General features: G+C 65.2%; 6 protein-coding genes across 74 annotated transcripts in view; 3 read left to right on the top strand and 3 right to left on the bottom strand.

Moving 5' to 3' along the window:
- Window positions 1–668: 668 nt before the first annotated feature.
- Window positions 669–12,231, bottom strand: NUBP2 (NUBP iron-sulfur cluster assembly factor 2, cytosolic). 6 transcript variants are annotated; one of them, XM_077983664.1, is made up of 8 exons: window positions 6,081–6,126; window positions 3,801–3,808; window positions 3,174–3,292; window positions 2,874–3,072; window positions 1,998–2,152; window positions 1,768–1,878; window positions 1,590–1,659; window positions 669–1,310 (listed from the first exon to the last, which is right to left on the bottom strand). In XM_077983664.1, exons 1-8 carry the CDS (start codon window positions 6,098–6,100, stop codon window positions 1,165–1,167), a joined length of 828 nt encoding a protein of 275 aa, XP_077839790.1. In that variant the 5' UTR covers window positions 6,101–6,126; the 3' UTR covers window positions 669–1,164.
- SPSB3 (splA/ryanodine receptor domain and SOCS box containing 3) lies at window positions 6,556–12,330 on the top strand. Of its 9 annotated transcripts, none has more exons than XM_077984071.1 (8): window positions 6,556–6,625; window positions 7,627–7,764; window positions 9,822–9,913; window positions 10,460–10,637; window positions 10,750–10,937; window positions 11,020–11,122; window positions 11,196–11,321; window positions 11,627–12,330. In XM_077984071.1, the coding sequence occupies exons 3-8, from the start codon at window positions 9,890–9,892 to the stop codon at window positions 11,971–11,973; spliced, it is 966 nt and encodes a 321-aa protein (XP_077840197.1). In that variant the 5' UTR covers window positions 6,556–6,625; window positions 7,627–7,764; window positions 9,822–9,889; the 3' UTR covers window positions 11,974–12,330.
- EME2 (essential meiotic structure-specific endonuclease subunit 2) lies at window positions 7,420–16,201 on the bottom strand. 5 transcript variants are annotated; one of them, XM_015125310.3, is made up of 8 exons: window positions 15,537–16,201; window positions 15,170–15,306; window positions 14,704–14,796; window positions 13,928–14,019; window positions 13,654–13,747; window positions 13,380–13,495; window positions 13,059–13,248; window positions 7,420–12,977 (listed from the first exon to the last, which is right to left on the bottom strand). In XM_015125310.3, exons 1-8 carry the CDS (start codon window positions 15,781–15,783, stop codon window positions 12,807–12,809), a joined length of 1,140 nt encoding a protein of 379 aa, XP_014980796.3. In that variant the 5' UTR covers window positions 15,784–16,201; the 3' UTR covers window positions 7,420–12,806. The 5 variants fall into 5 exon arrangements, with proteins under 5 accessions (XP_014980796.3, XP_077841345.1, XP_077841344.1 ...); XM_077985219.1 differs by having other exon boundaries at window positions 11,625–12,977; window positions 15,507–16,201; XM_077985218.1 differs by having other exon boundaries at window positions 12,376–12,977; window positions 13,654–14,019; window positions 15,507–16,201.
- On the top strand, window positions 15,853–17,133 carry MRPS34 (mitochondrial ribosomal protein S34). 2 transcript variants are annotated; one of them, XM_077983658.1, is made up of 3 exons: window positions 15,853–16,212; window positions 16,365–16,407; window positions 16,491–17,133. In XM_077983658.1, the coding sequence occupies exons 1-3, from the start codon at window positions 15,892–15,894 to the stop codon at window positions 16,802–16,804; spliced, it is 678 nt and encodes a 225-aa protein (XP_077839784.1). In that variant the 5' UTR covers window positions 15,853–15,891; the 3' UTR covers window positions 16,805–17,133.
- A 341-nt stretch (window positions 17,134–17,474) lies between these two features.
- Window positions 17,475–18,677, top strand: NME3 (NME/NM23 nucleoside diphosphate kinase 3). 2 transcript variants are annotated; one of them, XM_015125309.3, is made up of 5 exons: window positions 17,475–17,529; window positions 17,613–17,743; window positions 17,867–17,968; window positions 18,043–18,147; window positions 18,270–18,677. In XM_015125309.3, exons 1-5 carry the CDS (start codon window positions 17,484–17,486, stop codon window positions 18,381–18,383), a joined length of 498 nt encoding a protein of 165 aa, XP_014980795.2. In that variant the 5' UTR covers window positions 17,475–17,483; the 3' UTR covers window positions 18,384–18,677. The 2 variants fall into 2 exon arrangements, with proteins under 2 accessions (XP_014980795.2, XP_014980794.2); XM_015125308.3 differs by having other exon boundaries at window positions 18,043–18,155.
- The window catches only part of MAPK8IP3 (mitogen-activated protein kinase 8 interacting protein 3), a 64,460-nt gene continuing 57,247 nt past the window's right edge, over window positions 18,676–25,888 (bottom strand). For 21 of the 50 annotated variants that reach the window (XM_015125297.3, XM_015125302.3, XM_077985046.1 and 18 more), the window contains 16 exons: window positions 25,475–25,601; window positions 25,026–25,121; window positions 24,777–24,935; window positions 23,949–24,114; window positions 22,968–23,150; window positions 22,701–22,890; window positions 22,477–22,596; window positions 22,322–22,402; window positions 22,155–22,222; window positions 21,827–21,975; window positions 21,289–21,460; window positions 21,105–21,218; window positions 20,915–20,953; window positions 20,645–20,824; window positions 20,397–20,546; window positions 18,676–20,320 (listed from right to left, as the gene is read on the bottom strand). In XM_015125297.3, the coding sequence (XP_014980783.1) occupies window positions 20,199–20,320; window positions 20,397–20,546; window positions 20,645–20,824; window positions 20,915–20,953; window positions 21,105–21,218; window positions 21,289–21,460; window positions 21,827–21,975; window positions 22,155–22,222; window positions 22,322–22,402; window positions 22,477–22,596; window positions 22,701–22,890; window positions 22,968–23,150; window positions 23,949–24,114; window positions 24,777–24,935; window positions 25,026–25,121; window positions 25,475–25,601 (2,116 nt within the window). In that variant the 3' untranslated portion in view covers window positions 18,676–20,198. Of the gene's footprint in view, window positions 20,321–20,396; window positions 20,547–20,644; window positions 20,849–20,914; window positions 20,954–21,061; window positions 21,219–21,288; window positions 21,461–21,826; window positions 21,976–22,154; window positions 22,223–22,321; window positions 22,403–22,476; window positions 22,597–22,700; window positions 22,891–22,967; window positions 23,151–23,948; window positions 24,115–24,776; window positions 24,936–25,025; window positions 25,122–25,474; window positions 25,602–25,888 lie in introns of all 50 variants that reach the window. The other 29 variants (XR_013411326.1, XR_013411346.1, XR_013411331.1 and 26 more) reach the window with 5 other exon arrangements.

Raw genomic sequence — 25,888 nt, 5'->3', positions numbered from 1 at the left:
CGGGAGCTCTGCATATCACCCCTCCTCTTCGAGGCATCGCCCTGAGGACCAGGCAGTGTCCCGAGGGGCGTGTTCCAGGCAGCCAGGGTGAGGCTGAGGTGGGGTGAGGAGTGAGCCCCAGGCAGGCCGTCAGTCTAGCGTGGGAAGCTGCACCCCCTGCAGATGCCCCCGGCGTCGGTCTTCTCTGCCCCCTCAGGGCACTGGCATTGTTGGCCCAGGTGCGCCTGGCACCCTCCCACCCGCCCAGGGACTGCCCAGGTTGGTTCCCAACCCCCACCTCCAGGGTCCTCCTCTGCTGAAGGCCGAGCTCTTCCTTTGGGAAGAACAACGCGTTCTGCTTTCTGGAACGGCTCTCCTTCCGGGTCTCACTGGGAAGAGGTACAGGAGGCCCCTGGGATCGGAGCTCCCTTCTCAACCCGACTTCTGGTCTCAGTCCCAGGAGGGGTCCCGCAGTGTCCCAGGGAGGCCATTCTTCCATAGCAAAGCGCCCGGCTCTCAGGTTTATCACAACATCTCCCCAGATCCCCACATTTGATGCGAACGCATCAGCACCTGGACCCAGGGGCTTGTTGACACCGAAGCTGACGAACCTGCTGGCCCAGGCCAGGCACTTACAGAGGCAGGTGCTATCTGACCCCGAAGGACAGAAGACTCTAGAAACGTCAAACTCGTCATCACAGCAGCGGACACGTTTAATGGTAGGCTCCTCTACAGTTACAAGACAGGCCTGAGGTCAGTTCGCCCCCTTAGGGAGCGCTCCCCCAGCTTCACGCAGATGACAGTGACCCCAGGGTGCTGGCGGCCCGGGGTCACCTGAGGACTGCGGAAGTCCTGTGCTCTGCCAATCATGTGGACACGCGGCTGCCAGGGGCACAGGTGGGAAACGTGGAAGGGAGGAGAGCCCAAGCCGCCCCCGTCTCACAGCTGCAGGGCACCCAGGCCACAGCACCAGGGCCCGAGCTGTCCTCTCAGCCACAGGCCAACCAGGCAGAGCTGCTGGTGCCTGATACATCCCTGGGGCAGCGCTGGTCAGCGAGCTGCTCTCCCGTTGGCGCCGCCTGGGCCTGCCCCTGCAGGGCCCGGGAACCGAGCCCGCTCTGTTTCTCCGAGAGGCTGGAGCAGAGCCCTCGGTGGCTCTGGAAGGCAGCTTCGAGGCGGCCTCAGTCAGGGGAGGCATGTGGGCGTCGCGTCCAGAATCCTCCGTGCTATGGAGGTGAGTGCGGCGAAGGTGGGGCTCCCGGGGAACTCCCGGATGAAGTCGTGGCCCTCCTCCAGGCTCCTCGTGAGCTCGGGGTCCAGGGGCACAGACCCTGCAGGGCACAGTGGAGGCGGTGGCGCTGTGTCTGCACCTCCCGCTCCCAGCATGGGCTCAGCTGGCCAAAAGCGGATGCACCCGAACCACCCGTGCCCGTAGAGGGCCTTGAGGAGGGCGCGGGTGGATAAGCCACAGGTCGCAGTGGTGCGGCGTGAGAGGGAAACAGCTCCCATCCCCTCCTCTCCCTCGGGCCCCGGGGGCACGGAGGTCAAACCCACCCAGGGCAGAGACGGAATGGGAGGCTGGGACCCCAGCACCAGCTTGGAACACTTACCTAAGAAGGGCACCCCGGCGAGCCGGGCCAGCTCCTCCCCGCCGCCCCTGGAGAAGACGCTGGTGCACTCCTAGGAGATGGCAGTGAGCCCAGCGCCACCCAAGGCCCCGCCTCGGCCTGCCTGCCACCCCCACCGGTCAGGCGCTGCCTCGGTCCCCCTGCAACCCCCGGGACTCACTGTGCAGTGTGGGCAGGTGAAGCCGCTCATGTTCTCCACGACCCCCATCACCCGCACGCCCGTCTTCCTGCAGAAGGTCAGCTCGCGCCTCACGTCCCCCACGGACACCGCCTGAGGGGCGGGAGCCAAGGCTGCGGTCTGCTGGGCTCGGCCAGGCGCACAGGCAGGGAGACCCGCCCAGCCCGCTGGGAAGTAGCCCACAGGGACTTGGGAAGGTGCCGCAGCGGTACCTGGGGTGTGGTAACCATGAGGGCCCCCAGGGGTTGGTAGGGGCGCAGGGCTTCTATGGTAGCCATGTGCTCATCGGAGGTTCCCGGGGGCGTGTCCACCACCAGGTAGTCCAGCTCCCCCCAGGCCACGTCGGACACAAACTGCTTTATCAGCGCTGCAAAGACGGGACAGACGGGCGGTCAGGGCAGGGCAGGTCTGCACACATGGCCCTGTGCCACTAAGAACCAGCCAGGTCAGGCCGAGGAGCTGCAGTCCATCACGTGTCACTTGCCACCAGCCTCCATCACAGGCTCTCGGGAGGCCCTGGAGCGACGCAGGAGCCGGCCAGGCCCTGACCAGGAGTGCAAAGATGGGGCCAGGGCCGTCTACAGCGTCCCTTTCTCCAGCATCCAGCCCCTGCCCACAAAGCCCCCCTCCGACTCCCCACGGCCCCAAATGAGAACACGGGGCCAGGACCCTCCAGGGGAGCACCCAGATTCTCCGTGGTGAACGCCCCCTGGTGCACCCAGATTCTGTGCCTCACTCCCACCAGCCTCTCCCTGCCTTTGGGGGCGTCTAATGCCACCTGCTCCAGAGGCACCAGAACCCCCTCAGCTCTGCCCGACGACCTGCCCCACGGGGGCCCCAGGTCCCCGCATGCCGTGGCCAGGGTCTCAGCAGACCCCGCTCCCTCTGACCGGGAATGGGGGTCAGCTGTGTGGCAGCACAGACCCAACTCGAGACACCCCCAGCCAGAGCCCTCGGCCTGGTCGCGGGTGTCCTGTGCAGGTCCCAGGCACAGGCCTGGCTGCTGGAGGGGGGCATTTCCACGGGAGAGGCCGGCACCGACGCTAACACCTTCGATCAGGACAGCGGACAGGCCGCCCGGCCGTTACCATTCTTCTTGGGGCCTCTCCACACCACGGCCTCGTCCGGCTTCTCCAGCAGGAAGCCCACGGACATGAGCGAGATGCTCTGCTCCCGGTCCAGGAAGACGGGTGCCCAGCCGCGGTCACACTGGTGCACGGCCCTGCCCTGCGCCCCAAACATGCGCGGGATGCTGGGGCCACACAGGTCCACGTCCAGGATCCCCACCTGCAAGGAGGGGCATAGCCTAGGCCAGGGGCACCGCCAGGCCTCTGCCGGGATGCAGGTGGCTGCCTGGGGCTCCGCCCAGTGAGGGGCAGGGCGCTCACCTTCTTGCCTGCATGGCGCAGGGCCAGGGCCAGTTCCGTGGAGATGGTGCTTTTCCCAACGCCCCCTTTTCCTGAGAGGACCAGGATGATGTGCCTGATGCCGGCCAGGTTTCCAGGCTCTGGTGAGAGACACGACAGAGAAGGTCAGGGCTCCTGGTGCCCACTGTGCCCACACACGGGGTCACCCACCACCTCCTGCACCCACATTCTGAGCGGGGCAGTGGTGAATCGCCAGATCCAGAGGCGGCCCCTGCCCGGCTTCGCCCTGATGGAAAGACCTCCAGGCAGGTCCCCTGCAGCCCCAGACCCGGGGGGTCCCTCTAAGACTACGGCACTCCCTGCACCCGCCTGAGGCTGTGCTGCTGACAGCGGAAACTGCCCAACTCTCCTCTCGGTGCGTGCGCTCCTTCATGCGCAGGCGTGTGCAAGCTCGCACACGTGAGTGTCACGATCATGAGACTGCCAGCCCCCTGCTAATTCTAACGGAAACCAAATGGACTCCACCCTTTCCCCAGTCCATGCACCCCGGGCTCGGCAGAGGCAGCAGAGGCTGCCCTGGGCCTCCAGTTCTCAGGAGGGATGCTGGCAGCTGAGGGCCCAGGGTGGCAACAACCACGCGTTGCACACCGGCGTCCCTGGCTCTCGGCTCCTGCAGTGTGCAGTAGGTGAGGGCAGCTGGCTGCTCCCCGCACAGCCCCAGCTCCTCTTCCTTCCAGGGTCCCGTCCTGTCCCTGCCACGCGGTGGCAGACACCTTGGCAAAACTCCTGCCCTCTCCCCCCAGCGCCCCCGCTGAGGTCACGCCCCTGGTCTCCAGCACGCTGCTCCATTGCTGACAGGTCCCTGGAGGGCGCACGTGAGGGCTCCACACACGACGCGGAGAAACCACCCCGAACTGATCCGCCTCTCAAGGGCAGGTTCAAAGGCCCCCCAAGCCCAAAGCCTCCCGGGAGAACCTGGCACGCAGGCAGGTCCTCGGACCTACAGAGGCTGCCTGAGGTCTCCCCCCGGGGACACAGAAAAGCCAGCCCCAGCCCCACACTCCTGCAAACACAAAGCCCCGAGAGCACAGCCTCGCGGTCACCCCTGAGACAGTAAAAGGGATTCTGACTTAAATCCCTGCAACACCAAGGGGTGCTGGAAGTGACCTGCGCAGAGAGGGGTGGGCACTTATGTCAGGTCTGGGTCCTGACCGCCACACTGCCATCGGTGCTGGCGCCAGCGGCAGGGTTAACCCCCAGGGGCTTTCCTTGTTGGCAGAGATGGGAACTGTGCTTGTCTGGTGGGTTGGGCTGAGCACCATGGTAAACGCAGGGACTAGTGTTAGGGAACCAGGACAACAACCCTGAAGGTTCCCCCAAGAACGTTTCACTTCTCAGCAAACTGAGGCAGCTCCTAAGCCCGTTCTCAGCAAAGCACAGTTAGCATAAGCCTGCCGGGAGGCGCGGCTGTGCTGGAAGCACAGGACGGAGGCTGAGCGCCATCTCCTTGCCCAATCTAGGGCTTCTGAATTTTTATGTGCATATTTTCCCCATTTAAAGAAAGCTTGGGGCCGGGCGCGGTGGCTCACGTCTGTAATCCCAGCACTTTGGGATGCATCACTTTCGTGATGCAGGGGGATCACGAGGTCAGGAGATTGAGACCATCCTGGCCAACATGGCGAAACCCTGTCTCTACTAAAAATACAAAAAAATTAGACAGGCAGGGTGGTGCGTACCTATTATCCCAGCTATTTGGGAGGTTGAGGCAGAATTGCTTGAACCTGGGAGGTCGAGGTTGCAGTGAGCCGTCATCGAGATTGTGCCACTGCACTCCAGCCTGGGTAACAGAGAGAGTCTCCGTCTCCCCACAACAAAAAAAATAAAAGCTTGGACTAGGTGCAGTGGCTCACGCCTGTAATCCCAGCACTCTGAGAGGCCAAAGTGGAAGGATCACTTCAGCCCAGGAGTTCCAGACCACTCTCAACAACGCATTAAGACCCCATGTCTACACATTAAAAAATGAGCCAGGCAGGGTGGTGCATCCTGTGGTCCCAGGTACTCAGGAGGCTGAGGTGGGAGGGTCGCTTGAGCCCAGGAGGTCAAGGCTGCAGTGAGTTATGATCGCGCCACTGCACCCCAGCCTTAGCGATAGTAAGACCCTGTCTCAAAAAAGAAAAAAAAAAAAAGCTTCCACCAATCTCAGTAATATCCTTACTTTGTAATAAATCCGTCCTGATAATAAGGACAGGCTTTTCCAGGCTTCTCCTCTGATACAAGACTCCAGCACTGGATTTCTAATGTGTCAGAGTTGTGCTACAAGACCGTTCTTTTGGGTACCGGACTCGAGGTCTCTTGGAAGAGAAATGCGGCTCCCACTACTCAGGAGGGCCCGCGGCGCTGACCTGGCGAACGCATCGTCCGCACGGGTGTGAATTCCGTCCCGCGCAACTTTCACTTTTCTGAACTTAGAGCGCCACTTCCACAAATAACTAAAAGCAGGGGACGCCGGCGTCCGTCTTACTTTCATGACTATGCGCATGTGACCTATTTAAAGACACGGTCTCGCTCCTGCCCGGGCTGCGGTGCAGCTGCTACCGCAGCCGCGACCTCGCGACCTCCAGCGTACCGGGGCCCACAGGCGCCACTGCGCCCGCCTACAACGCGGTGCTCCACAAAGTTTCCTTTAAAACCTCCCCCAGCTCCACGACTCAGGTCCTCCGAGGTCACGGACCTTCCGCATCGAATCTGCGGCACGCGGAAAACGACCGTGTTTAGAAAACGCCCGCGCCGCGGCCTCTGGCCCGGCCCAGCCATGCCGGCCGGTGATGGTCGCACCGGAGGCTCGCGACGCAGCGAGGTCGCCCTGGGATAGGGCGCGGCGGGGCCCCAGGCAAGGCCCCGTCCCGGCTCCGCTCCCTGGCCCGCCACTCACCGGCCGCCGCCTCCATCCCGCCGCCGCCAGGAGCTCGCGTCTGCCCTGCGCTTCCGCCCGCCGGCCGTCAGCCTCCCAGATGGAGCGAAGGGCCTTCCAGCCAATGGGCAGTGCGTGCCCACCCCTGGCTCCTCTTGATAGGCCTAGTCCTGCTATCTCAGCCAATCAGCTCGCAGGAGGAGCTCCCTCGCCGGTGCCGCAGATTCCGGCGCAGATGACGACGCGGGCACGGACCTGCTTTCGTGTCAACGCGGCCTGCGCGACCGCCTCCCCCCCGGGTCCAATGGGCGCGCGGGCTTTGTCGCCCGTCGCTTGGGGACTGGCCAATAGGAACGTTGGATCACGATTGACAGTTCCCGAAACCTCTCGGCAATAGCTTTGTCTCCCGACTCCCGCCCCCCCGCTCGAAGCTCCGAGACAGGTGTGCCCGCCCCTCGCCGCCGGAGCCAATGGGTGCAGGGGGCGGGGATTGTTTACGTCTCGCGCCCGGGAGGAAAGTGGGTCAGGGCCGGGCCAGCGGAGCGCGCTGCGGGGGCTGCAGGTGAGCGGCGGGTCTCCTGGCCGCGGTCCCGGGCTCGGGGCGGGCGCGCTGACCTTGCGGGCGCGGCGGTAGCAGCGCGGCCAGGGCACCGCTTTTGTTCCTCTCCTGAGGGCCGCGCCCGAGAAAGGCTTCCCAGGCGCCGCCGACTCCGGAACCCGCGCGCCCGCGGGAGGGGACAGCCAGGCCGGGCGGCTCCGGCTGCACCCGCGCTCGCCTGGGGTTGGACAGGTTTCGGCGGTCCGGGCGCCGCGATCCTCCCCGGCCTCCCTGAAACCCCGCCCGGGGCCCAGCGGGCGTTGCCAGCCGCGAGCCCGGCGCAGGGGTCGGCCCTGGAAGGCGAGGCGGAACCCACGGGGAGCGGGGCGGGGACCCCGGAGCTGGCGAGGGAGGGGCCAGGTAGGTGGCCTGGGAAGCGCAGACCTGGCCCTCGCAGCCTTTTGCATTTTATGCCGGAACAGCGGCCAGCGCTGAGCAGGTTTTAAGATTTGTTTCACGAGGAGCCCTGGCGGTAGCGAGCTGAGCCGTGTGGCCCGGGAGATGGTGGCGGGAGGAGGATGCAGGCGGGTGCGGCGGTCGGGCCGGGCATGAGGGGAAGGTGTCAGGGAGGGGTGACCACCGTGCTTCTGGCATGAGGAACTGAGAGGCCGGAGATGCCATTTGTCAAACTGGACGACGGAGGAGGAGCGAGTGGAGGTTTGAAGTGCCTGCGGGACAGGCGGGCGGGGCGGCCAGGTTCGTGAGGTGGAGCAGGAGACTGGGCTGGGATTCGCATTCCGGAGGCATGGGTGTCTGGGTGGCGTTTCACAGGATGTATCTAGGTTTTATTGAGCTGCTCAGATCCTGGAGTGAGGTACGGGCTCCTGAAGCGTTCTGGAGCCCTGGCTGGGCACCGGCGCGGCCCCTGCAGTCCCCACTTTGAGTGGGTCCGTGGCCCAGCCTGGAAGCTCAGGGCTGGGAGCGCTGTGAGTCTTCCTTTGCCCACAGCCTGTGTTTTCTTCTAGATTCTTTCCACCATGGCCAGACGCCCCCGGAGCAGCAGGGCCTGGCACTTCGTCCTGAGTGCAGCCCGCCGAGACGCAGATGCCCGGGCTGTGGCTCTAGCAGGCTCCACTAACTGGGGCTACGACTCTGATGGGCAGGTAGGTCCCAGGGGGCCAGGCGGACATGGCTGGGCTAAGGTGTGGAGATGCCCTAGGCAGGCAGACAGGCATTACCTGAACAGGGAATCAATCGGAGGGGAAGATGCTTCTGAGGCCAGAGGACCAGGCCAACGCTGGGCCTGTCTGCTGGGTACACCACATTCTGTGAGACTCTTTAATTTGGCAAAGGACACACAAAGCCTCGGGTGACAGGACCTCAGAACACACTGCATTCTTCACTGTGCTTTCTCCTCTGAAATCCATGGTCTATGGCAAGGTTGGCAATTGTTTTTGGTTCATTCAACAGAAATCCTCCACTCTGGGGCTGGGCACTGTGGCTCACACCCATAAATCCTAGCACTTTGGGAGGCTGAAGCTGGAGAATCACTTGAGCCCAGGAATTTGAGACCTGCCTGGGCAACATGGTGAAACTGTCTGTACAAAAAATTTAAAAATTTGCCAGGCGTGGTGGCACGTGCCAAAATCCCAAACTACTCAGGAAGCTGAGGTGGGAGGATTGCTTGAGCCAGGGAGGTCAAGGCCGTAGTGAGCTGTGATCACACCACTGCATTCCAGCCTGGGTGACACAGCTAGACCCTGACTCGAAAACAAAACAAAACAAAAAAATTCTTTGGTTTACCCAGTCCATTTCTGGAGGTGGCCGTCGTTAACTTGCTACGTGTCCTATCGGACGCTTCTGCCAGTGCAAACACATGCTCTTTGTTCACATACATGTGTGTTAAACCAAAACAAAATCCTGGTACTTGAAGATAAAAATTTCTGCACCTGCTTAGGGAGGCCCAGGAACCTGAAGGTGTTCAGAACAGCCCAGATGATCTGATGTGCCTGTGGGCTTTGCAGGCAGATCTACCTGCACCCATGGCCCCTGACCCCCGCTTTAGCAGACCCTGAGGGCAGCTGCCTGGCCTGATGGGGTGCAGTGAGGCTGGGAGGGGTGGGGGTTCCTGTCGGGGGTGATTTCCCAGTTGGTTTCCTGGTATCTCCCTTGGACCACAGTAGGAGCGTGGCTGTGCCTTCCTGCCCCACTTCCAGCTGCCACAGGTCATGTGCCCTGGAGCAGTCTGTCCTGGCCTCGCAGGGTCATGGCTGTGGGATGCGGGCGTGTCCACAGGCCAGTGTCTGACACACGCATGCTGCTTGTCCTCTGTCACCATGGGCCATGTCCTTCCGGGGCTGCTGCTTGTGTGACCTGCTGCTGCTCTCTGCTGTCACAGCTCCCCTGCGCAGTTGTTCAGACTCAGCCAGGCGTCCTGGGAGGGGCTGGGCTCCCCTCCGAGTGAGGACTCCCTGAGCCCGGTGGGCCCACTAGGCCTTGGGGGCAAATTGGGAAGCAGGTCTTCCCCACTGGGTGGGGGCTGTCCTGGGGTCTCCTAGAGCTCCCTGCTCCAGCCAGGGAGAGGCGCTGACCTGCCTTCCCGCCCGCCTCCAGCTCCTGCAGGCCACATGGCCTGAGCCTCACAGGCTCGTGGCTGTGGCATGCAGGCGTGCCTACGGGCCGGGCAGTGTCCGACACACAGGGGCTGCTTGTCCTGTCACCAAATGGGCCTGCAATCCGTTGTGGGCAGGAGGTAGGCAGTGGCATTCCGTCTGTCTCCTTCTCCAGGGAGCCCAGCCCTGAACCTGCCGCACAAGTGCTCAGTTCTGTGCCCTGGCTTCTGACTCAGTGGGTCTACCCTGGCTTTGGGGACCCCCACTTCTAGGCAGTGCGGTAGAGTCCTCTGGGCCTGCCTTGTCTGTTGGGTGGGGCCGTCCCCTCCAGAGACGACAGTGTCCTGCCCTGAAGGTGGCTTTGGATAGGTCCACGTTCACCTGGAAGCTGGTGGCGCCCATGTCATGGTCACCTGTGGTTTCTCCTGGACCAGCCCCCAACCTGTACCCTCACTGTCCCAAGGCTTCTGCCACAGGGCCCCCCTGGTCACTTAGCACTCTCCCTGCTGACCCTCTGGTCCATTCAGGCCCTGGGTTGCACCCACAAAGCCTGTGACAGGGAGGAGGCTGGGAGGGGCCCCGCCTCCCACAAGGAGCTCACATTTCAGTGGGAGGAGGCCAAGAATCAGGACCAAGGAGAACTTCAGTGAAGCAAAAGAAGAAAAACAGAACAGGGATGAAGGGGCTGGAGAAGCCTCAGGTGACCGCTGAAGCTGGCACCAGGAGGGGTGGGGCCTGTAGTGGGCACTGGGCAATGGGACCCTGTGGTGAGGCAGGGTCTGCTCAGGTAACAGGAAGGTCATTGGGCCACAGTGTGGTGGGGCTGCCCTGAGGCCAGGTGGTTGCAGCTGGGCCTGGTGCGGGGGTGGTGGCCTTGCCTGGGGCCCCTGCAGGGCTGGCGGAGCAGGGAAGGTGTCCACACCGTCTCAGCTCTGGGCAGGTAGGGCAGGCCAGGGCTCATCCACCATCTAGAAACCACTGGGAGGCCAGGCGGCCTTGGCTGTCGCTCAGTGGCTGGGCCTCCAGGGCCTCCTGGTCGTGCAGAATGGGGCAGAGCTGGAGCCTGTTGGGAAGGAGCCTGGGCCGTGCACTCGGGGTCCTGTGAAGTCCCTGGAGGCCTGGACCCCCATCCTTCCCTGGGTGGCTCAGGGAAGGGGAGGAAGAGACTCAGGCTGGGCTGGCAGAGGGCAGGGGTGAGAGGACAGGAGCGGGCGACAGGCAGGAACAGCCGGCCCTTCTCTCCCAGCACAGCGACTCGGACTCCGACCCCGAGTACTCTGCGCTGCCGCCATCCATCCCCAGTGCGGTGCCTGTGACCGGCGAGTCCTTCTGTGACTGTGCCGGGCAGAGCGAGGCCTCCTTCTGTAGCAACCTGCACTCGGCCCACCGGGGCAAGGACTGTCGATGCGGAGAGGAAGACGAGTGTGAGATGGGGTCCGGCCCCTGCTGGGATTGCACTGCGGGCGGGCCTAGGGGTGGGCAGGGCAGAGCCCCATGGAGCTCTCAGGGCTGCCCCAGCTTGGGCCTCTCTTACAGATTTCGACTGGGTCTGGGATGACTTGAATAAGTCGTCAGCCACCTTGCTGAGCTGTGACAACCGCAAGGTCAGCTTCCACATGGAGTACAGCTGTGGCACAGCGGCCATCCGGGGCACCAAGGAGCTGGGGGAGGGCCAGCACTTCTGGGAGATCAAGATGACCTCGCCCGTCTACGGCACCGACATGGTAAGTTGCTCCGCTCCGGGGTGCTTCTGGGGGGCCTGGCCCCAGTGGCCCAGAGTGGCCTCTGCCCGTCCCCTGTTCCTAGATGGTAGGCATCGGGACATCGGATGTGGACCTGGACAAATACCGCCACACGTTCTGCAGCCTGCTGGGCAGGGATGAGGACAGCTGGGGCCTCTCCTACACGGGTGCGTGAGGCCCAGGGTGGGGCGGGGCCGAGCCTGGAGCTCCTGGGCTCACTCCAACCCTGGCTGCCCCCAGGCCTCCTCCACCACAAGGGAGACAAGACCAGCTTCTCGTCGCGGTTCGGCCAGGGCTCCATCATCGGTGTGCACCTGGACACCTGGCACGGCACGCTCACCTTCTTCAAGAACAGGAAGTGCATAGGTGAGGCCGCCACAGGACTTGAGCTCCTCTCAGCTGTCACCCTGAGGGAGGTGGCCACCCCACCCCAGCCCAGCGGACACTGAGGTTTCCTGAAAGGGTTCCTCCCAGAAGCCTGAGGCCCCAGGGTCCCAGGGGCTGGGACAGCGAGGCCAGGCTGGAGTGGCAGGGCCAGCACGTGCACCCTCTGCCTTGCCTCAGCTGTGTCAGCTGCCCACCTAGGTAACTGTAGCATGTGGTCTGAGGGGCTGTGCTCGGTAGCTGTCCCCTTCCCTGCCCGGGGTTCAGGCTAGGCTCCTCCCTTCCAGGCGTGGCAGCCACCAAGCTGCAGAACAAGAGGTTCTACCCGATGGTGTGCTCCACGGCAGCCCGAAGCAGCATGAAGGTTACCCGTTCCTGCGCCAGCGCCACGTCCCTCCAGTACCTCTGCTGCCACCGCCTGCGCCAGCTGCGGCCAGACTCGGGGGACACGCTGGAGGGCCTGCCCCTGCCGCCAGGCCTCAAGCAGGTGCTACACAACAAGCTGGGCTGGGTCCTGAGCATGAGTTGCAGCCGACGCAAGGCCCCAGTGTCTGATCCCCAGGCAGCGACCTCGGCCCACCCCAGCAGTCGAGAGCCCCGGCCCTGCCAGAGGAAGCGCTGCCGCCGGACCTAACTTCCCAGTGGAAACTGTCTTCTTGGGCTGGGACGGCCGTTTCCTGTCCCTTCCTTCCAGCTACACTCCAGGGCGGAGTTGGATGAGGCCCGTCCGGAGGGAGCTATCTCTTGCCTCCTGAGGCTGGGACAGTCCTTTCTGTGGAGGCTCTAGGGACCCTCTGCTGCTGTGCTGGGTGGGGAAGCGGCTGCCCCGAGCCCCAGGTCTTGTGGGAGGCTGTGAGGAGGGCCTGGCTGGAGCCCGCCGTTGCTCTTCCCACAGGGACTTGGATTTTCCTAACTTGCTCTGCATGCTGTCGGCGGCTGCCCCGCCGTCGTAGACTTAAGTGACTGCAATAAATGTAGAGTTGATGTCTAACACCCACGTGGCGTGAGCTGAAACACATCCATGCAGAGACCAGGCTTGCGAGCATCCTGGGCCTTCTCCCAGGTTTCACTGCCCCCAACATCCTCAGGAGTCTCCTACTGCTGCTGGCTGAGGGTGCCACACCCCAAGCCTCCAGGTGGCAGTGGGGCCCTGGTGCTGCCTTCTGGCCCCTGCCAATGTGTGTGTGTGTGTGGGGGGGGGGCACACAGCCCTGCTGCTGAGCTCCCCTGTGGCCCGTGTGTCCAGGACTCAGCACAGGAACCACCAGCCATCTGCCAGCCAGAAGCCCCTCTTCTCATCCCAGCTACCTAAAACTTCCCCGGCAACCACCCACCCTCCCCGAGGTCAGACCTGCTCAGCCAGAGGCTGAGAACCCAACCCACGTATGGCTGGGGTCCTCCCCCACTGCGCCAGGGTATCTGGTCTGTCCCCAAGGCTGCATGCTGTCCTGGTGGTCCCATGTGTGGTCAGGAGCCCAGGTCCAGCAGGAGGTCGGGGTTGGCCGTGGTCAGGAAGAGGCAGATGCGGCGGGAGAGGTCAGGCCCCACCCTGCGGGGACGCCCGCCTTCACTGGGCAGCACGGGGAGGTCAGCCAGGAGGCCCATGCGCTCCTGCTCCGTGCTGCAGGCCTCGAGCGCCTAGGGGCAGGCGGAGGTATGAGAGGGTGCCTGGGGACTGGGCCTCTGCACCTGGAGGGGTTCGAGGAGGGAGGGGCCCACCTGCTGCAGAAGGCGAGGGGAGGGGAAGGCTGTGACCACCGCATCGGCCACGGCTGGGCTGACTCGACTAAACTGCCTGATCTGCCTCCGCCAGGCCCCCCGCAGCCCTGTGCCGTCTCTTGCCACCGGCTCGCCGGCTGCCCAGCGCCCTGCTGTGCAGAAGGAAAAGGCCTGGGATTCCCGGTACTGCCTGGGGACAGGGAAGGACAGGGAGAAGCCTTTTAGAACCTCAGCTGAACAGCTCCCCACAGGCCGGGGAGGCACTGCCACCACCTTGAGGTGATCCTGCCCCCTGCCCCCTTCAGTCCAGGTGTCACGCACTTGAGGGGACACTGGGCGAGAGCCTTGGTGATGGCGCACACGTGCTGACTCAGCTCCTGCCACGAGGCCACCAGTAGCACGTCCAGGTTTGCCCAGAGCTGCAGGAGCACCAGGGCCTGGGGAGGAGGCAAGCTGGTGGGCACGAGCCAGAGGAAGGCTCCCTGGGACACAGCTGATAGCTGCGCCATGTGCCACGCTGGGAACCAAACCCAGCCAGCAGCCCAATCACCGGGACCCAGGCCACCTGACTCACCCAGCTCAGACAGGCCCTCACCTCTTCCACCTGCGGCCAGCCGATGGCCACCTCGGCACCGGCCACCTTCGGGCTTTCCGGCTGCTGTGTCCCCGGGGCAACGTGCTGGCGAGACCTGAACAGAGGTGACCATTCCTCCCTGTTCCCCATGGGGCCTGCCCTGCCCGAGCGTGGCCTCTGCCAGAGCCCACCAGGGGAAGTGGGATCAGCTATGCCACAGCAACCCCAGAAGTGTGCCCACCTCCCCTGAACCCCCATCCCAGCCACTCCTGCTGTGGGCATGAGTGAGCGGTACCACAGGTAGGCATCCAGCCCGATGACAGCCAGATGGGACCGCGCGGTGGTCTCAGGGGAGATCCAGGGCACCCAGCGAGTTGGGCCAGAGATCTGAAGATGAGAACGTGTGGCACAGTTGTTCACAGGAGGCTGCGGCTCAGGGCCATGGGCCACCAGGCCACAGCTGGTTTGCAAAACAGCAACCCTGAGAAAGAGCCAGGGGTGCCCAGACGAGCCTGTTCTGTTACCCTTCTGAGAAAACCAGCTCTATGCCTCCCACGATGCCAAGGCGGCTAAGGAGACCCCTGGAGTGGCTGCCTGGGCACATCTCAGTTCCACTGAGCCCCTCATCCCGGTCCACCTCTGTATTCCAGCCTAGCTTTAACCTAACACAAAGCAGGGGCTTGAGAGACTCATCCTTGGACACGGACCTGGCAGGGGTCTGGCCTAACCCCACGCTGCCTGGTGCAACAGCACCTGAGCACTGCTCCTTGCAGGCAGGGGCCGGGCTGTCTGCTGTCAGAGGACGAACACAGCCCGCCTGCAGCCTACTGCCCAGACCCCGGCCTCCTGGCACTTCTCAGGACCCTCTAGGAGCAGCTGTAGCCTCCACAGGAGGAGCTTTCTCCATCTCACCCTAGAAACCTCTACGGTTTCGGATCAGAGAGGAATCCTGGCCTGCCCCATGCCCCCTCCAGCCCCGTCTACAAGGGCAGGGACCGGCAGCGCAGGCGCCTCCCGGCTGGGAACCCACCCGTCCTAACTGGAGACGGACTACTGCCACCACCCGAGCACCTGGGTCAGTGTGGCGACGCCCTGCAGAAACTCCTCGGGGTCCAGCAGCAGCAGGAATTCCTGTTCATCTGCAGCCCACACTTCAGGAGGCAGCTGTGGGGACATGGAGACGCGCTGCTGCCTGTCTCAACCCCGGGTGCCCCAGGGGCCCTGCCTGGGCAGTCTAGCAGCAACGCGGTCCGTGGCCCCAGCCAAGCCCAGGACCTGACAGGACTGCTCTACAGAAGCCCAGGTCAGGTCTCTGGGGCCGGCAGGAATCCTGACCACAGCCTGACTCCGGCCGGAACCTTATCCAGCCAGCTCGGCTCTTTACCAGCAGAACGGCTTGGGCACCCCCACTTTCCGTTCTCCATCCGTGGTTTACCATCCGCGAGACGCGCACCGCCCAGGGACAGCTCCAGGACTGAAATCATGGAAGCAAAACAGCCAACTCGGGGCTGGCCCTCGGGAACCCGCGAGCACTCACGCTGCGGGGGCAGGGGTCGGGACTCGCTCGGGTCCACCGCAGGCTGCGGGCCGGGCGCTGGGGCTCGATGCGGCACTCGCAGCCCAGGGCCTCCAGGGCCTCCATCAGGACGTCGGCACCAGCGTCTTCCAGGATGGCTGGGACCAGGGGAGAGGAGCGCGGTCACTGCTTCCCTCCACCCTCGCGAGCGCCCTACCTGGGCGGGGGCGTGGACCCGGCAGCCTGCATTCGGCACAAACCCCCGACTGGGAAGCGCGCCCGGCCCCAGGACCCTCGGCGCGCGCGCCCCGCCCCGTCGGACGGAGGGCGCCGCCTGGCGGAGAAAGGCCTTTCCTACCCCGAGCGTCGCCCGTGCCCTCCGCCGCACCTGGGTCCACGCACACCGCCAGGCGCTTCAGGACCTGCTCCGGCCGTAGCAGCCGCAACTCCTCGGCAGCCGCCCTGCGCTCCCCTGCTGGGTCCCGGGCTCTCGGGGCGGCCTCCGAGCCGGAGGGGCCCTCAGCGTCGGAGTCTGAGATCTCCCAGGTTGGAGGTCGCCGCTGACCGCTCCCGCCCCGTCCCCGGCCCCGGCCCTGGCGAGAGACCCCCGCCCTCCCGGGTCCAACCCGCGCCATGGCCGGACCGACTTCTTTCTCGCTTCCGGCCGCGCCCGAACACTTTAGCCTGGGACACCGGCCTCTTCCGGCGGCTTCCGGCCGCAGCGCTGAGGACGCGGGTCCGCCATGGCGCGGAAGAAGGTGCGTCCGCGGCTGATTGCGGAGCTGGCCCGCCGCGTGCGCGCTCTGCGGGAGAAACTAAACAGGCCGCGCGACTCGCAGCTGTACGCTGTGGACTACGAGACCCTGACGCGGCCGTTCTCTGGACGCCGGCTGCCGGTCCGGGCCTGGGCCGACGTGCGCCGCGAGAGCCGCCTCTTCCAGCTGCTCGGCCGCCTCCCGCTCTTCGGCATGGGCCGCCTGGTCACGCGCAAGTCCTGGCTGTGGCAGCACGATGAGCCGTGCTACTGGCGCCTCACGCGGGTGCAGCCCGACTACACGGCGCAGGTGCGTGCACCCCGTCTGCACCCCGCCCCTGCAGCCGCCTGGTCTCCCCGCCTCCCCTCCTCCCTGCAGGTTTGCGTGTCTGAGGCTCCCACCTCCTGATCTCGGGGGCCGAGAGCCTTGCGAGCTGACCTCGCTTCCCTCTGGTTTTGCAGAACTTGGACCACGGGAGGGCCTGGGGCATCCTGACCTTCAAAGGTAAGGCTCGGGAGAGCTGGTGGAGAGCGGGTGCCCGGCAGTTCGATGCCGACCACCGACGGCACAGCAAATGTGTGTGCAGCACACCTCTTTTCCTTCATCAGGGAAGACGGAGAGCGAGGCGCGGGAGATGGAACACGTCATGTACCATGACTGGCGGCTGGTGCCCAAGCACGAGGAGGAGGCCTTCACCGCGTTCACGCCGGCGCCGGAGGACAGCCTGGCCTCCGTGCCGTACCCGCCGCTCCTCCGGGCCATGATTCTCGCAGAACGACAGAAAAATGGAGACACTAGCACCGAGGAGCCCATGCTGAATGTGCAGAGGACACGCATGGAACCCTGGGACTACCCTGCAAAACAGGAGGACAAAGGAAGGGCCAAGGGCACCCCCGTCTAGAATGCCAGAACCAGAGGGTGGTCTGAGGGGCTGTGAGGCAGCAGGGATCTTGTAGATGAAAGAAACCGTCTTCGAGTTACACCCGAGTCTGCCCCTCGGAGCTGGGAGGTCACCTTCCGCGACGTTTTCTGAGGATCTGCATTTTAGTGGGGAGGGCTGGGGCAAATCGCCACCTATGTTTTTCCTCTGGCCCTGCTGCCCCCACACCAACTCCGCAGGCTCACGCTGGGGAAAGCGGGAAGCGCTAACTCCCCTTCCCCCATTAGTGCTCTCTTTGCCTGGATCCCGGCAGAAGCTATGAAAGGGAATAAAGAGGAAAGAAGTACCCCGGGTTGCGGTGTCTGCGCGCTGTCTTTAGGACCGGGGAGAGGAGGGCTGATGTGGTCTTGGCCCTGGCCGGGGGGCGGGGGCTCGGGCGGTGCGGAGCAGGGCGCCGCGTGGGTTGAACCACCTGGGCGGGTTGTGGGGGATACAGTTAGTGTCCGAGCCACTGGAGGAGACTTGGCCTCCGCAGCTGCCCTCTGGCCCCCCACGGCTGCTGGGTTCCGGGGTGCAAGTGAAGCAGCCTCCCTGAGTGCGTCCGCGGAGGCCGCCGCGCCGGGACCAGGCCTCTTTAAGCGCAGGCCCCGCCCCGGGCGCCACCGCCCCGCCCCGCGGAGCCCGCGCCCGCACCGCCATCATGATCTGCCTGGTGCTGACTATCTTCGCCAACCTCTTCCCCGCCGGTGAGCGGAGCGGAGCGGCGCGGGCGGGGGGTGGGCGGCCGGTGCTGGGCCGGTCTGACGCCACGTCCCCGCCTGCCCCGCAGCTTGCACCGGCGCACACGAGCGCACCTTCCTGGCCGTGAAGCCGGACGGCGTGCAGCGGCGGCTGGTGGGCGAGATCGTGCGGCGCTTCGAGAGGAAGGGCTTCAAGTTGGTGGCGCTGAAGCTGGTGCAGGTGGGGGCGCGGGGCGCGGTGGGCGAGCGGGGGCGCGGTGTGGGGGGAAGGGGGGCGGGGACCTGGGGACCTGGGGACGCCTGGGTGCCGGGTGCGGGCGCAGGCGGCCTGACCCTTCCGCAGGCCTCCGAGGAGCTGCTGCGCGAGCACTACGCCGAGCTGCGTGAACGCCCGTTCTACGGCCGCGTGGTCAAGTACATGGCCTCCGGGCCGGTGGTGGCCATGGTGAGTGCCCGGGAAGCGGGCGGACGGCCCCGGGACCCCACCCCTGCGTGATACCGCCCCCGTCCCCCGCACAGGTATGGCAGGGGCTGGACGTGGTGCGCACCTCGCGGGCGCTCATCGGGGCCACGAACCCGGCCGACGCCCCGCCCGGCACCATCCGCGGGGATTTCTGCATCGAGGTTGGCAAGTAAGGCTCGCCCCGGGGACGGGCCCAGCCCCGTCCGGCCTCCCCCAATTCGGCCCTCGTGGGACCCGTGCCGGAGCTCTCTTTCCCGCGCTCACGCGCGCCTCTTCCGTTCAGGAACTTGATTCACGGCAGCGACTCGGTGGAGAGTGCCCGCCGCGAGATCGCGCTCTGGTTCCGCACAGACGAGCTCCTGTGCTGGGAGGACAGCGCCGGGCACTGGCTGTATGAGTAGCCCGGCAGGTGCGCCTCGCAGAGGCTCTGACACCCCAGCCTCCTCCAGGGCCCAGGTGGCCGGGCTTCTGGCCCCACCCCGCAGCACTTGGAACATCCACCTGTCAGGACGTTGCATCGAGGGTGGCGCGGGCCTCTCCAATCCCTGGCGTACAGGGCTTTCTGCCCGAGGAGCTGCTCCAGGAGCCTGCGCGGCTCGCCTGGAAACGTGCCAGAACACTGTCCTGGTGCCCAGCCCAACATGGTCCAACGTTTCTTTTTATAATAAAGTGAAGTCCTCGTTTTCGTGTCGGTTTGGGTCCAGAAACAGACGTTTATTACATACAGAGCAGATATGTGGGTTTGCTTGCAGGGCTAAAGCCTGAGGAGAATCGTCACCCCTCCCCCAGCCGCACCACTGCTCAGCCCGGAGTCACTTCGAGATCCTGGGGGAACAGACGAGGGAGCAGACATACATCACAGTGGAGGTGGCAGGGATGGTGGGGAGAAGCCAGCAGCGCAGTGGCTGCAGCCCACGGTGGCCAGCGGGGCTTGTGGGGCAGCTCCCCAAGATCTGTGCTTCTCTGGTTGGGGGTGGGTGCGGGGGCTGGGCTGCCCTCATCAGGGCCTCCCAGACAGGAGTGCAGTGGGCCTGGAAGGTAGGAGTAGGCCAGCGAGGCCCGGCTGGACAGGGAGAGCAGTCCAGGGTGGCCTCTGCCCGCTACGGGCTTGGAGTCGGCTGGGGGCGGCTCCATCCTCAGCCCCATGGGCCTCTGCTTGGTGGCCTCTTGCTCCCGGGGAGCAGGCCACAGCGGGCAACCCTAGGCACTTAGTAGCGTGTCTGGGAGCTGGGCTCCGTGGAGCCCCGTGCAGGAGGCAGGCCCCAGGAGCACATTATCCCCCATCAACCTGAGGCTGAGCCTGCGTCCTAGGACTGAACCCGGAGAGGCCAGGGGCCTCCCCTTCTTCCTGAGGCCTGGGCCTGCCCTGGCAGCCTGAGAAATCCCACCCTGGGGGCTTCTGGGAGGGACAGGACTCCAAGGCCCACTCCTCCAAGGTGAGTCTTCTGCCCAGGCAGAGCCTGGGGGGACACGGCGAGAGCCTGCCCGCGTGGGCAGGATGGGGTAGCAGTCTCTCTTCTCAAGCAGCTGCCCGAGGGAGCTGGGCCTCGTGCTTTCATGCCAGCTCCCTGGGCAGGGGACAGCCGGAGGGGGGGACAGACAGAGGATAGAGGCTTGAGGACGGGGAGGCCCCAGAGAAGGCCGGCTGGGGTGCAGGCACCTGGGCAGCCCGAGGCCCACCTCCCTGGGCAAAGGCTAGTGCCTGGCCCAGCTCCCCTAGGCAGAGTGAGGGCCCGGGAGGCAGGGTGGCCCCATGAGCAGCATGCAGAGGTGGGCCCAGGGCAGGCAGCCTCGGCGGTGGGGAGCCCCTGCCTCCTCCAGGGGTGCTGGGGAGTAGGAGGCCCAGGGTGGATCCAGGGCCACCTTGGGTCCTGCCTGCGCTGGGCCCAAGGTGCCCTGGACTTGAGGACTCTGGGCTGGAAGCTGGCCAGGAGCCGCCCGGGAAACTGTCCCGAGAGCATCTTCCCCTCGGGTGGAAGCACCCCTCCCTTCTCCTCCCAGCTGACTGGCATCCCCGCACTCCCTGCCCGCCGGAGGGGTGATGGGCATCCCCGCACTCCCTGCCCGCTGGAGGGGACCAGACTCAGGTGAAAGCTGCAGGTTGAGAGGTTAGAAGAGGGGTGGCGGCGCCTGGCTGGCTACCCCGCAGGGCAGGCGGGGGTCAGGTGGTCGGGGGTCCTATGTACAGGTCGGGCCAGGCAGGGCAGTGGCCTCACTCGGGGGTGTAGGACACCTGCCACACGATGATGTGACTGCGCTCCGCCTTGGACAGCACGGGCTTCACCTGGCTTATGTCCCCTGTGCCCTCCTCCGTCTCGTCGTCCTCTCCGTCTCCTGCAGGCAAGGCAGCAGAGTGAGGGCCAGGCTCCCCCCGCGCCCAACCTCAGTCCCGTCCCTGGGCCCCGCTCACCAATGCGGAAGTCGATGTAGCCCTCCCCGCCGCTCAGCACCAGCACGTTCCGCAGCTTCTGACCCTCGGCCTCCGAGGCAGGGGCAGCTGGCCCAGGGCCCTCAGCTGGGCTGTCCAGCACACTCCCGTTCAAGGTGGCCAGCACATTCCCTGGGATGGCAGAAGCGATTCAGGACAGTGGCCTCCTGGGGGAGGCGGCAACCACTGGCGTGCAGGGGATGTGGATGGCAGGAGGGGCCCAGCCTCACCTGGCACCGAGACAAAGAACTTCACAGCATCGCGGTGCCCGTGGAAGCAGAGCTGGGCCTGGGCCATGGAACAGTAAGGGATGAAGCTGCTGGCCGCCCTGTCACTGCTGTCATCGCCGTACACGTGGATGATGCCCCCAGGACGGGCGCCCTCCCCAGAGGTGGGGGATGTCTTATTGGCTGCAGGGAGAGAACCCAGAGGCGCTGAGCCCGCATACAGATGGAGGGTGGGAGAGGCTCCGTGGGGGGACAGGAGGTGGCTGGGCTTACCTCGGAGCCCCAGGAGCTGGCCTCGGTGCAGGACCACAGCTGGGGACACAGGAGGAGCATGGGAGAAGAGGAGAGTGGTCAGCGAAGGGGCAGCGAGGCACCCTCCCATGTGGCCCTGCAGAGCCACCCCCGGGAACCCATGGACACCTCTGGCAGCACCACTGCCCCTGCAGGGGTGCATGCCACTCACTCTCTGTCAGGGGGATGGAGATGACCACTCCGTTGCCGGTGCCCACCCAGAGCCGGCTGCCCGCGACAAGCAGGGCTGTGATGCGCACGAAGGAGAAACCCAGTTTGCCGGTGCCTGTGGGGGGAGAGTGGTCAGGGCGGCTGGCCTTGAGCCCCCCGCCACCCCACCTGGCATGGCCCCTCACCCAGCATCTTGCTGACGTAGGGCTCAATGTCCACGTCCTGTAGGTGCTGGTGCGTGTGTGCGTGGTAGAGCCGCAGGGTGGAGTCCAGGCGGATGGACACCCATACGCCATCGCCGATCCACGCCAGCTGCCGCACCTGGCTCTCCCGCCGCGGGTGGGCGTCAAATGACTTCTGTGGAGTCATGGTTGCCCATCAACAGGGCTGGGGAGAGGAGAGGAAGTGGGGAGCCCCAAACCTGCCACAGCCCCAGGGCCACCTATAGCCCCCTCAGATCTTCTTTGCGCCTGCTTTGTGCCTGTTGGAGCCTGACTCATAGGCAGTATAGGGAGGGTGAGACCCACATGGGGCTTTGTGGACTTCCGTATGGAAGGTGCCGGGAGGGTGAGACCCACATGGGGCTTTGTGGACTTCCGTATGGAAGGTGCCGGGAGGGTGAGACCCACATGGGGCTTTGTGGACTTCCGTATGGAAGGTGCGGGAGAGCTGCTGGCTGGCAGGAGCCTCTTCCCCTCCCTGGGGGCCCTGGCCAGCACTCGCCTCAATCTGCATGGTCTTGGGCTGGATGACGTGCACCTTGTTCTTGTAGCCACACCACACGCGGTCGTACACAACAGCCATGCAGCGGATGGAGTGGTGCGGGTGGCCCAGGTCCATCAGGTGATAGTTGCTCAGATCCCACTGGCCATCTGGAGGGAGCCCCGAACACCTGCTCAGGCCTGGCTGGGCCCCACCTCTGCTCGGGATATCAGGGGTTGAGATACCCACTGCCAGGCTAAGGAGAGGCCTGGAACCCCGGGAGTCCCTTGGCTAAACACTGCCAGGGCCATCAGCTGCCACCCACACACCCCGTGCTGCCAGGCCCCACCTTCACCACGGTGGAAGATGGCCAGGGTCCCGTCCGCCAGAGCCACCAGCACACGGCCTTTGACATGCCTGAAACAGGAATGCGGTGAGCCTGGTTTGGGCCAGGCTGTGCAGGCCCCCTCCGCCCTGTTCCCCCGTGACGCCCGGCCCTCAGCCTGGGTCACCCACACCAGGCTCAGCACGGAGTCCTTCAGCTTGATGGAGTGCAGGCACTTCTTCCAGTTGGCCACAGCCGAGTGCACGTAGAGCCTGTAGAAAGAAGTGGCAATGGGCGAGGGACTCACCCGGGACCCTCCCTCCACCTTGCCCTGGGCCCTTCCTACCAGCCGTTCTGGGCTCCCAGCCACATGGTGGGGGCAGCACTGCTGCCTGCTCCTGCGGGGTCCCCGCTGGGCTCCGGCTCTGGTTGCGTGCTGCTGCTGCCAGGCTCTGGCCCGTTCTCACTGCAGGAAGGACGGTGGCTCCAGGGGGGCCACGGGGCATGCACCTGCCCCAAGACCCCTAGGCCCTTCCCACCTCTGCAAGCCTCCCCTCCGCTCCTGCTCACCTGCCAGGCTGGGGGCCGGAGGATGGGGTGGGGGCCGGGTCAGTGAAGACGTGCTCTGTGAGAGGCCCGGGCCGCAATGTGGCCGTCTCTGGCTCGCTGGGCCCAGGGTCTGGCACCTCCGTAGCCTCTGTGGCCTCCTCTGTGGACTGGGACGGGTTGACCTTCCCGTTGGCGATGGTGGCCACCTCCCCTGTGTTAGGAGAGGTGAGCTTGGGCTGGGCAGAAAGGTGGGAATGAGGGGATGGGGGAAACTCGCCCAGGACTCACCCTGCCCCTTGTCTAGCACCGGGGTGTCCCCTCGGGAGGAGCAGTTGCTCCGTGGCACATTGCAGCGGGTGGCACAGCCCACCAGGGTGATACCGGCCAGCACGCCGTCCACGCCCGGGTCCTCTGGGTTCACGTCGCTGTCCAGGAACATCTCCCCGGGGGGGTAGTCGCTGTCGCTGGCCGCTGGGGAGAGGGACGGCCCATCAGCCTGTGCTGGGGAACCCACTACTGCAAGGGTGTGCCCAGCACTCATACAGGGGCAGAGGGAGTGGGAGCTGGCCTCCCACTCTCCCAGCAGACCCAGCTTCCACACATGGCTCCACCCACAGCCCACCCAGGACCCTCTGCCTGCAGGCCTGGGACTCCAGCAAGCCTGCTCTGTTGGGCGGGCCCCTGGGCCAGGGGAGCTGAGAAGTAAGACCCTGGTCCTGGGAGCAAACAACTTGTGATCCTGTGGCAGACCCTCAAGAACCCAGACGGCCCTGTGGTTTCACACCAGAGACCTGGCAGAGCCCTCAGCACCCCTTCGTCCTCCCAGTGTTGGGGCTGGCCCAGAACATCACCAAGGTTACTGCTCACAGGGGTGACATGAAGCTCCTCACCCACACCCCCTTAGCCCCTGGTGAGGCCGTGAGATTTCGGCCCAACTGGAGGTTTCACATTCAGCATGAGGAAATGTTTTCCTGTGGTCCTCGAGTGATGCTTCAAGCTGCGGGCCGTGCCTACCCCTCGCCCTCTAACCAGGTGAGCGTGGGGTCCCGAGTAGGTAGGAAGAAGAGGCCGAGGCCATTGCGAGCTTCCTCCCAGAAACAGGGCCCAGGGCCTCACTTGACTGGGTGTCGCCCCTCCCACTGTCCACTGCCATGTTCCCGTGTCCAGAGGACACCCCGAGAAGGTGGGTGCTGTGTGGCTGGGCTTTTACTTAGCTTGTTAGTAAAAGGGAGTGGCGCCCAAGTGGAAACGCCCACTCCAGCCGCTCACCAGGGATGCTGGAGATACACAGTACGTGCGCGTTGCAGACGGTGAACTGGTCCACCACGGTGCCCGGCTGGTTGGCGTCGATGATCACCACCTTACTGGTGGTCAGGGTGCTGGTCAGGATCCACACCCGGCTGGAGGTGGCGTCCATTTCAGGGAGCTCCTTGGCCTGTTTCAGGGCACGGGATCAAGGTCAGAGCCCGAGCTTGAGGCTACCCGGCAGGAGCACAGGGCCATGGGACTCCCAGAATCTGTCAGGATCCAGCCTTAACTGTAGCTTGAGAGGACATGGCTGTCCTTTCCCGGGGCCAGAGCAATGCGGACTCAGGACTGCACTCTAAAGCGCTTGCATACATGGTTTCGTCTCCACAGAGGAAGCCGCTGAGCTCCAAGAGGCCCAAGCGGGCCATAAAACTAAGCCTCCGACCACTTGGAAGCAAGCTCTGCCACTCCAGGCCACTTGGGGGGTCGGGGAGAGGGAAAGGGAGAGGAGGGGAGGGGGAGGAGAGGAGGGGAGGGGGAGGGGAAGAGGGCCCACCCCAGCCCCATTCCCAGCCAGGGGACGGACACTGCTGGATGGCACTCGGAGAGGGGAGGGGAGGGCCGCCCCAGCTGCAGCCCCATTCACAGCCACGTGGGCCAAGATTCCTACTGAAAACCCAGAAGGCGGCTCAGTCCTGGGGAGGGAAGACACTGCTTCCCGCAGTCCAGGAGCCCCTGTGCCGCCCTGCTTCCGGGTGCTGTCCTGTGTCTCACTCCCAGCATGCTCTGCAGCTGAGCTGTCCTGAGACTCAGCCAGGGAGGGTGCCCGGTGGCCTCCGCCATACTCACCTTCTTCTTCTCGGGAGACCCGTGGGCGCTCTTGGGCTCACCGTCTCCTTCGCGGTCGCAGGTCAGGGGGTCGCGGCCTGGCGCTGGCTTGACTCCATTCCCACCGTCGTCCTCATTGGGCTTCCATCCGCTCAGGTTGACGCCCGCAGCACACCACAGCTGCAAGGGCAGGGCCGGGGTCGGGTGTCACCGGCGCTCCCCAGCCTCCCGCCTGCCCAGCCGGCCTGAACGGGGTCCTCGCCCGCTCACCTTCATGGTGGGGTCCTTCTCCACCAGAGGGCGGCAGTACACGGGCACCGGCACGTTCTTCATCCGCGTGTCCTCCTGGCCCCCGTTGGGACTCAGCTGCAGGGAGCAGGGAGGCGCTATGGGCACCAGCCATGGCTCCTACCCATCCCTCCAGAAACCTTAGGCCGAGCTGCCAGCTTCTTGCGGCAGAGCCACCTCAAGACTGGAGGCAGGTGGGGGCGTGGGAGCCGCAGGGCTCCTCCTCCGACCCTCCAGACCCCTGCCCAGGGGGCTTACTAGGACCTGCCAGGCCCCGCCCCTCCCCGCCCGTCGTCCCCTCCCCGCCCGTCGTCCCCTCCCACACCCGGCACTGCCCCGCCCTCCCCCCCGCCCCTTACTCACGCTCCGCCCCTTACTCACGCCCCGCCCCCGCGGGGCCCCGCCCTGTCCCCGAAGCGCCCCGCCCGCACCTGCTTGTACTTGGCGGGCAGGCTCCAGCCGCAGGCCTGAAGTCGGCCGTCGTCGTTACGCACGTGCTCACGCACCTGGCGGTACTGCTCGCGCTTCTGCTCTCGACGGGCGGAGGACGTGCAGTCGCTGAGTGGAAGAATGATGGGTGATGTCTCTGTCCAGGGTGAGCGGCAGCCGAGCAGCAGGCACCCACAGTGCCCCAGGCTTGCCCTGGGGGAGGTCACGGCAGGGAGGCCCATCCTCGCCTTTTCCCGGCCACCGAGTGCCTAGCTAGGGAGGGTGGCCTTCCCAGCACCGGGTATGCCCCTGGGCTTGCAGGCCACAGCTGGCACCTGCTCAACCCAGAGGCTGCTCTTTGGCCATAGTCACGGAGGGCTCCACAGACCAGGACCTGGAGTGCCGCCAGGGCACAG

Source organism: Macaca mulatta, chromosome 20, assembly GCF_049350105.2.
Source record: "Macaca mulatta isolate MMU2019108-1 chromosome 20, T2T-MMU8v2.0, whole genome shotgun sequence".
In the NCBI taxonomy this organism is placed as follows: Eukaryota; Metazoa; Chordata; class Mammalia; order Primates; family Cercopithecidae; genus Macaca; species Macaca mulatta.
The sequence above is the reverse complement of the archived record's forward strand: the minus strand, read 5'-3'. Positions and strand labels throughout refer to the sequence as shown.

Bases quoted from the DNA above. Each gene is read 5' to 3' on its own strand.
- NUBP2 (XM_077983662.1), bottom strand. The intron at 1,637-1,767 runs GTGAGTCCCGGG...CGTCTTCTCCAG, and splicing joins TCACCTGCCCACACTGCACA to GGGCGGCGGGGAGGAGCTGG. The intron at 1,311-1,589 runs GTAAGTGTTCCA...TGTGCCCTGCAG, and splicing joins CGCCGGGGTGCCCTTCTTAG to GGTCTGTGCCCCTGGACCCC.
- MRPS34 (XM_077983658.1), top strand. From the start codon at position 15,892: ATGGCGCGGAAGAAGGTGCGTCCGCGGCTGATTGCGGAGCTGGCCCGC. The intron at 16,213-16,364 runs GTGCGTGCACCC...CTGGTTTTGCAG, and splicing joins AGCCCGACTACACGGCGCAG to AACTTGGACCACGGGAGGGC. The intron at 16,408-16,490 runs GTAAGGCTCGGG...TGTGTGTGCAGC, and splicing joins GGGCATCCTGACCTTCAAAG to ACACCTCTTTTCCTTCATCA.
- SPSB3 (XM_077984068.1), top strand. From the start codon at position 7,639: ATGGCCAGACGCCCCCGGAGCAGCAGGGCCTGGCACTTCGTCCTGAGT. The intron at 7,765-10,459 runs GTAGGTCCCAGG...CTTCTCTCCCAG, and splicing joins GCTACGACTCTGATGGGCAG to CACAGCGACTCGGACTCCGA. The intron at 11,322-11,626 runs GTGAGGCCGCCA...CCTCCCTTCCAG, and splicing joins CAAGAACAGGAAGTGCATAG to GCGTGGCAGCCACCAAGCTG.
- EME2 (XM_077985218.1), bottom strand. From the start codon at position 15,783: ATGGCGCGGGTTGGACCCGGGAGGGCGGGGGTCTCTCGCCAGGGCCGG. The intron at 14,020-14,703 runs GTGCTCGGGTGG...TCTCATCTTCAG, and splicing joins GCGTCGCCACACTGACCCAG to ATCTCTGGCCCAACTCGCTG. The intron at 13,249-13,379 runs GTGCGTGACACC...CCCTGTCCCCAG, and splicing joins CTCGCCCAGTGTCCCCTCAA to GCAGTACCGGGAATCCCAGG.
- NME3 (XM_015125308.3), top strand. From the start codon at position 17,484: ATGATCTGCCTGGTGCTGACTATCTTCGCCAACCTCTTCCCCGCCG. The intron at 17,969-18,042 runs GTGAGTGCCCGG...TCCCCCGCACAG, and splicing joins CCGGGCCGGTGGTGGCCATG to GTATGGCAGGGGCTGGACGT. The intron at 18,156-18,269 runs GTAAGGCTCGCC...TCTTCCGTTCAG, and splicing joins TTCTGCATCGAGGTTGGCAA to GAACTTGATTCACGGCAGCG.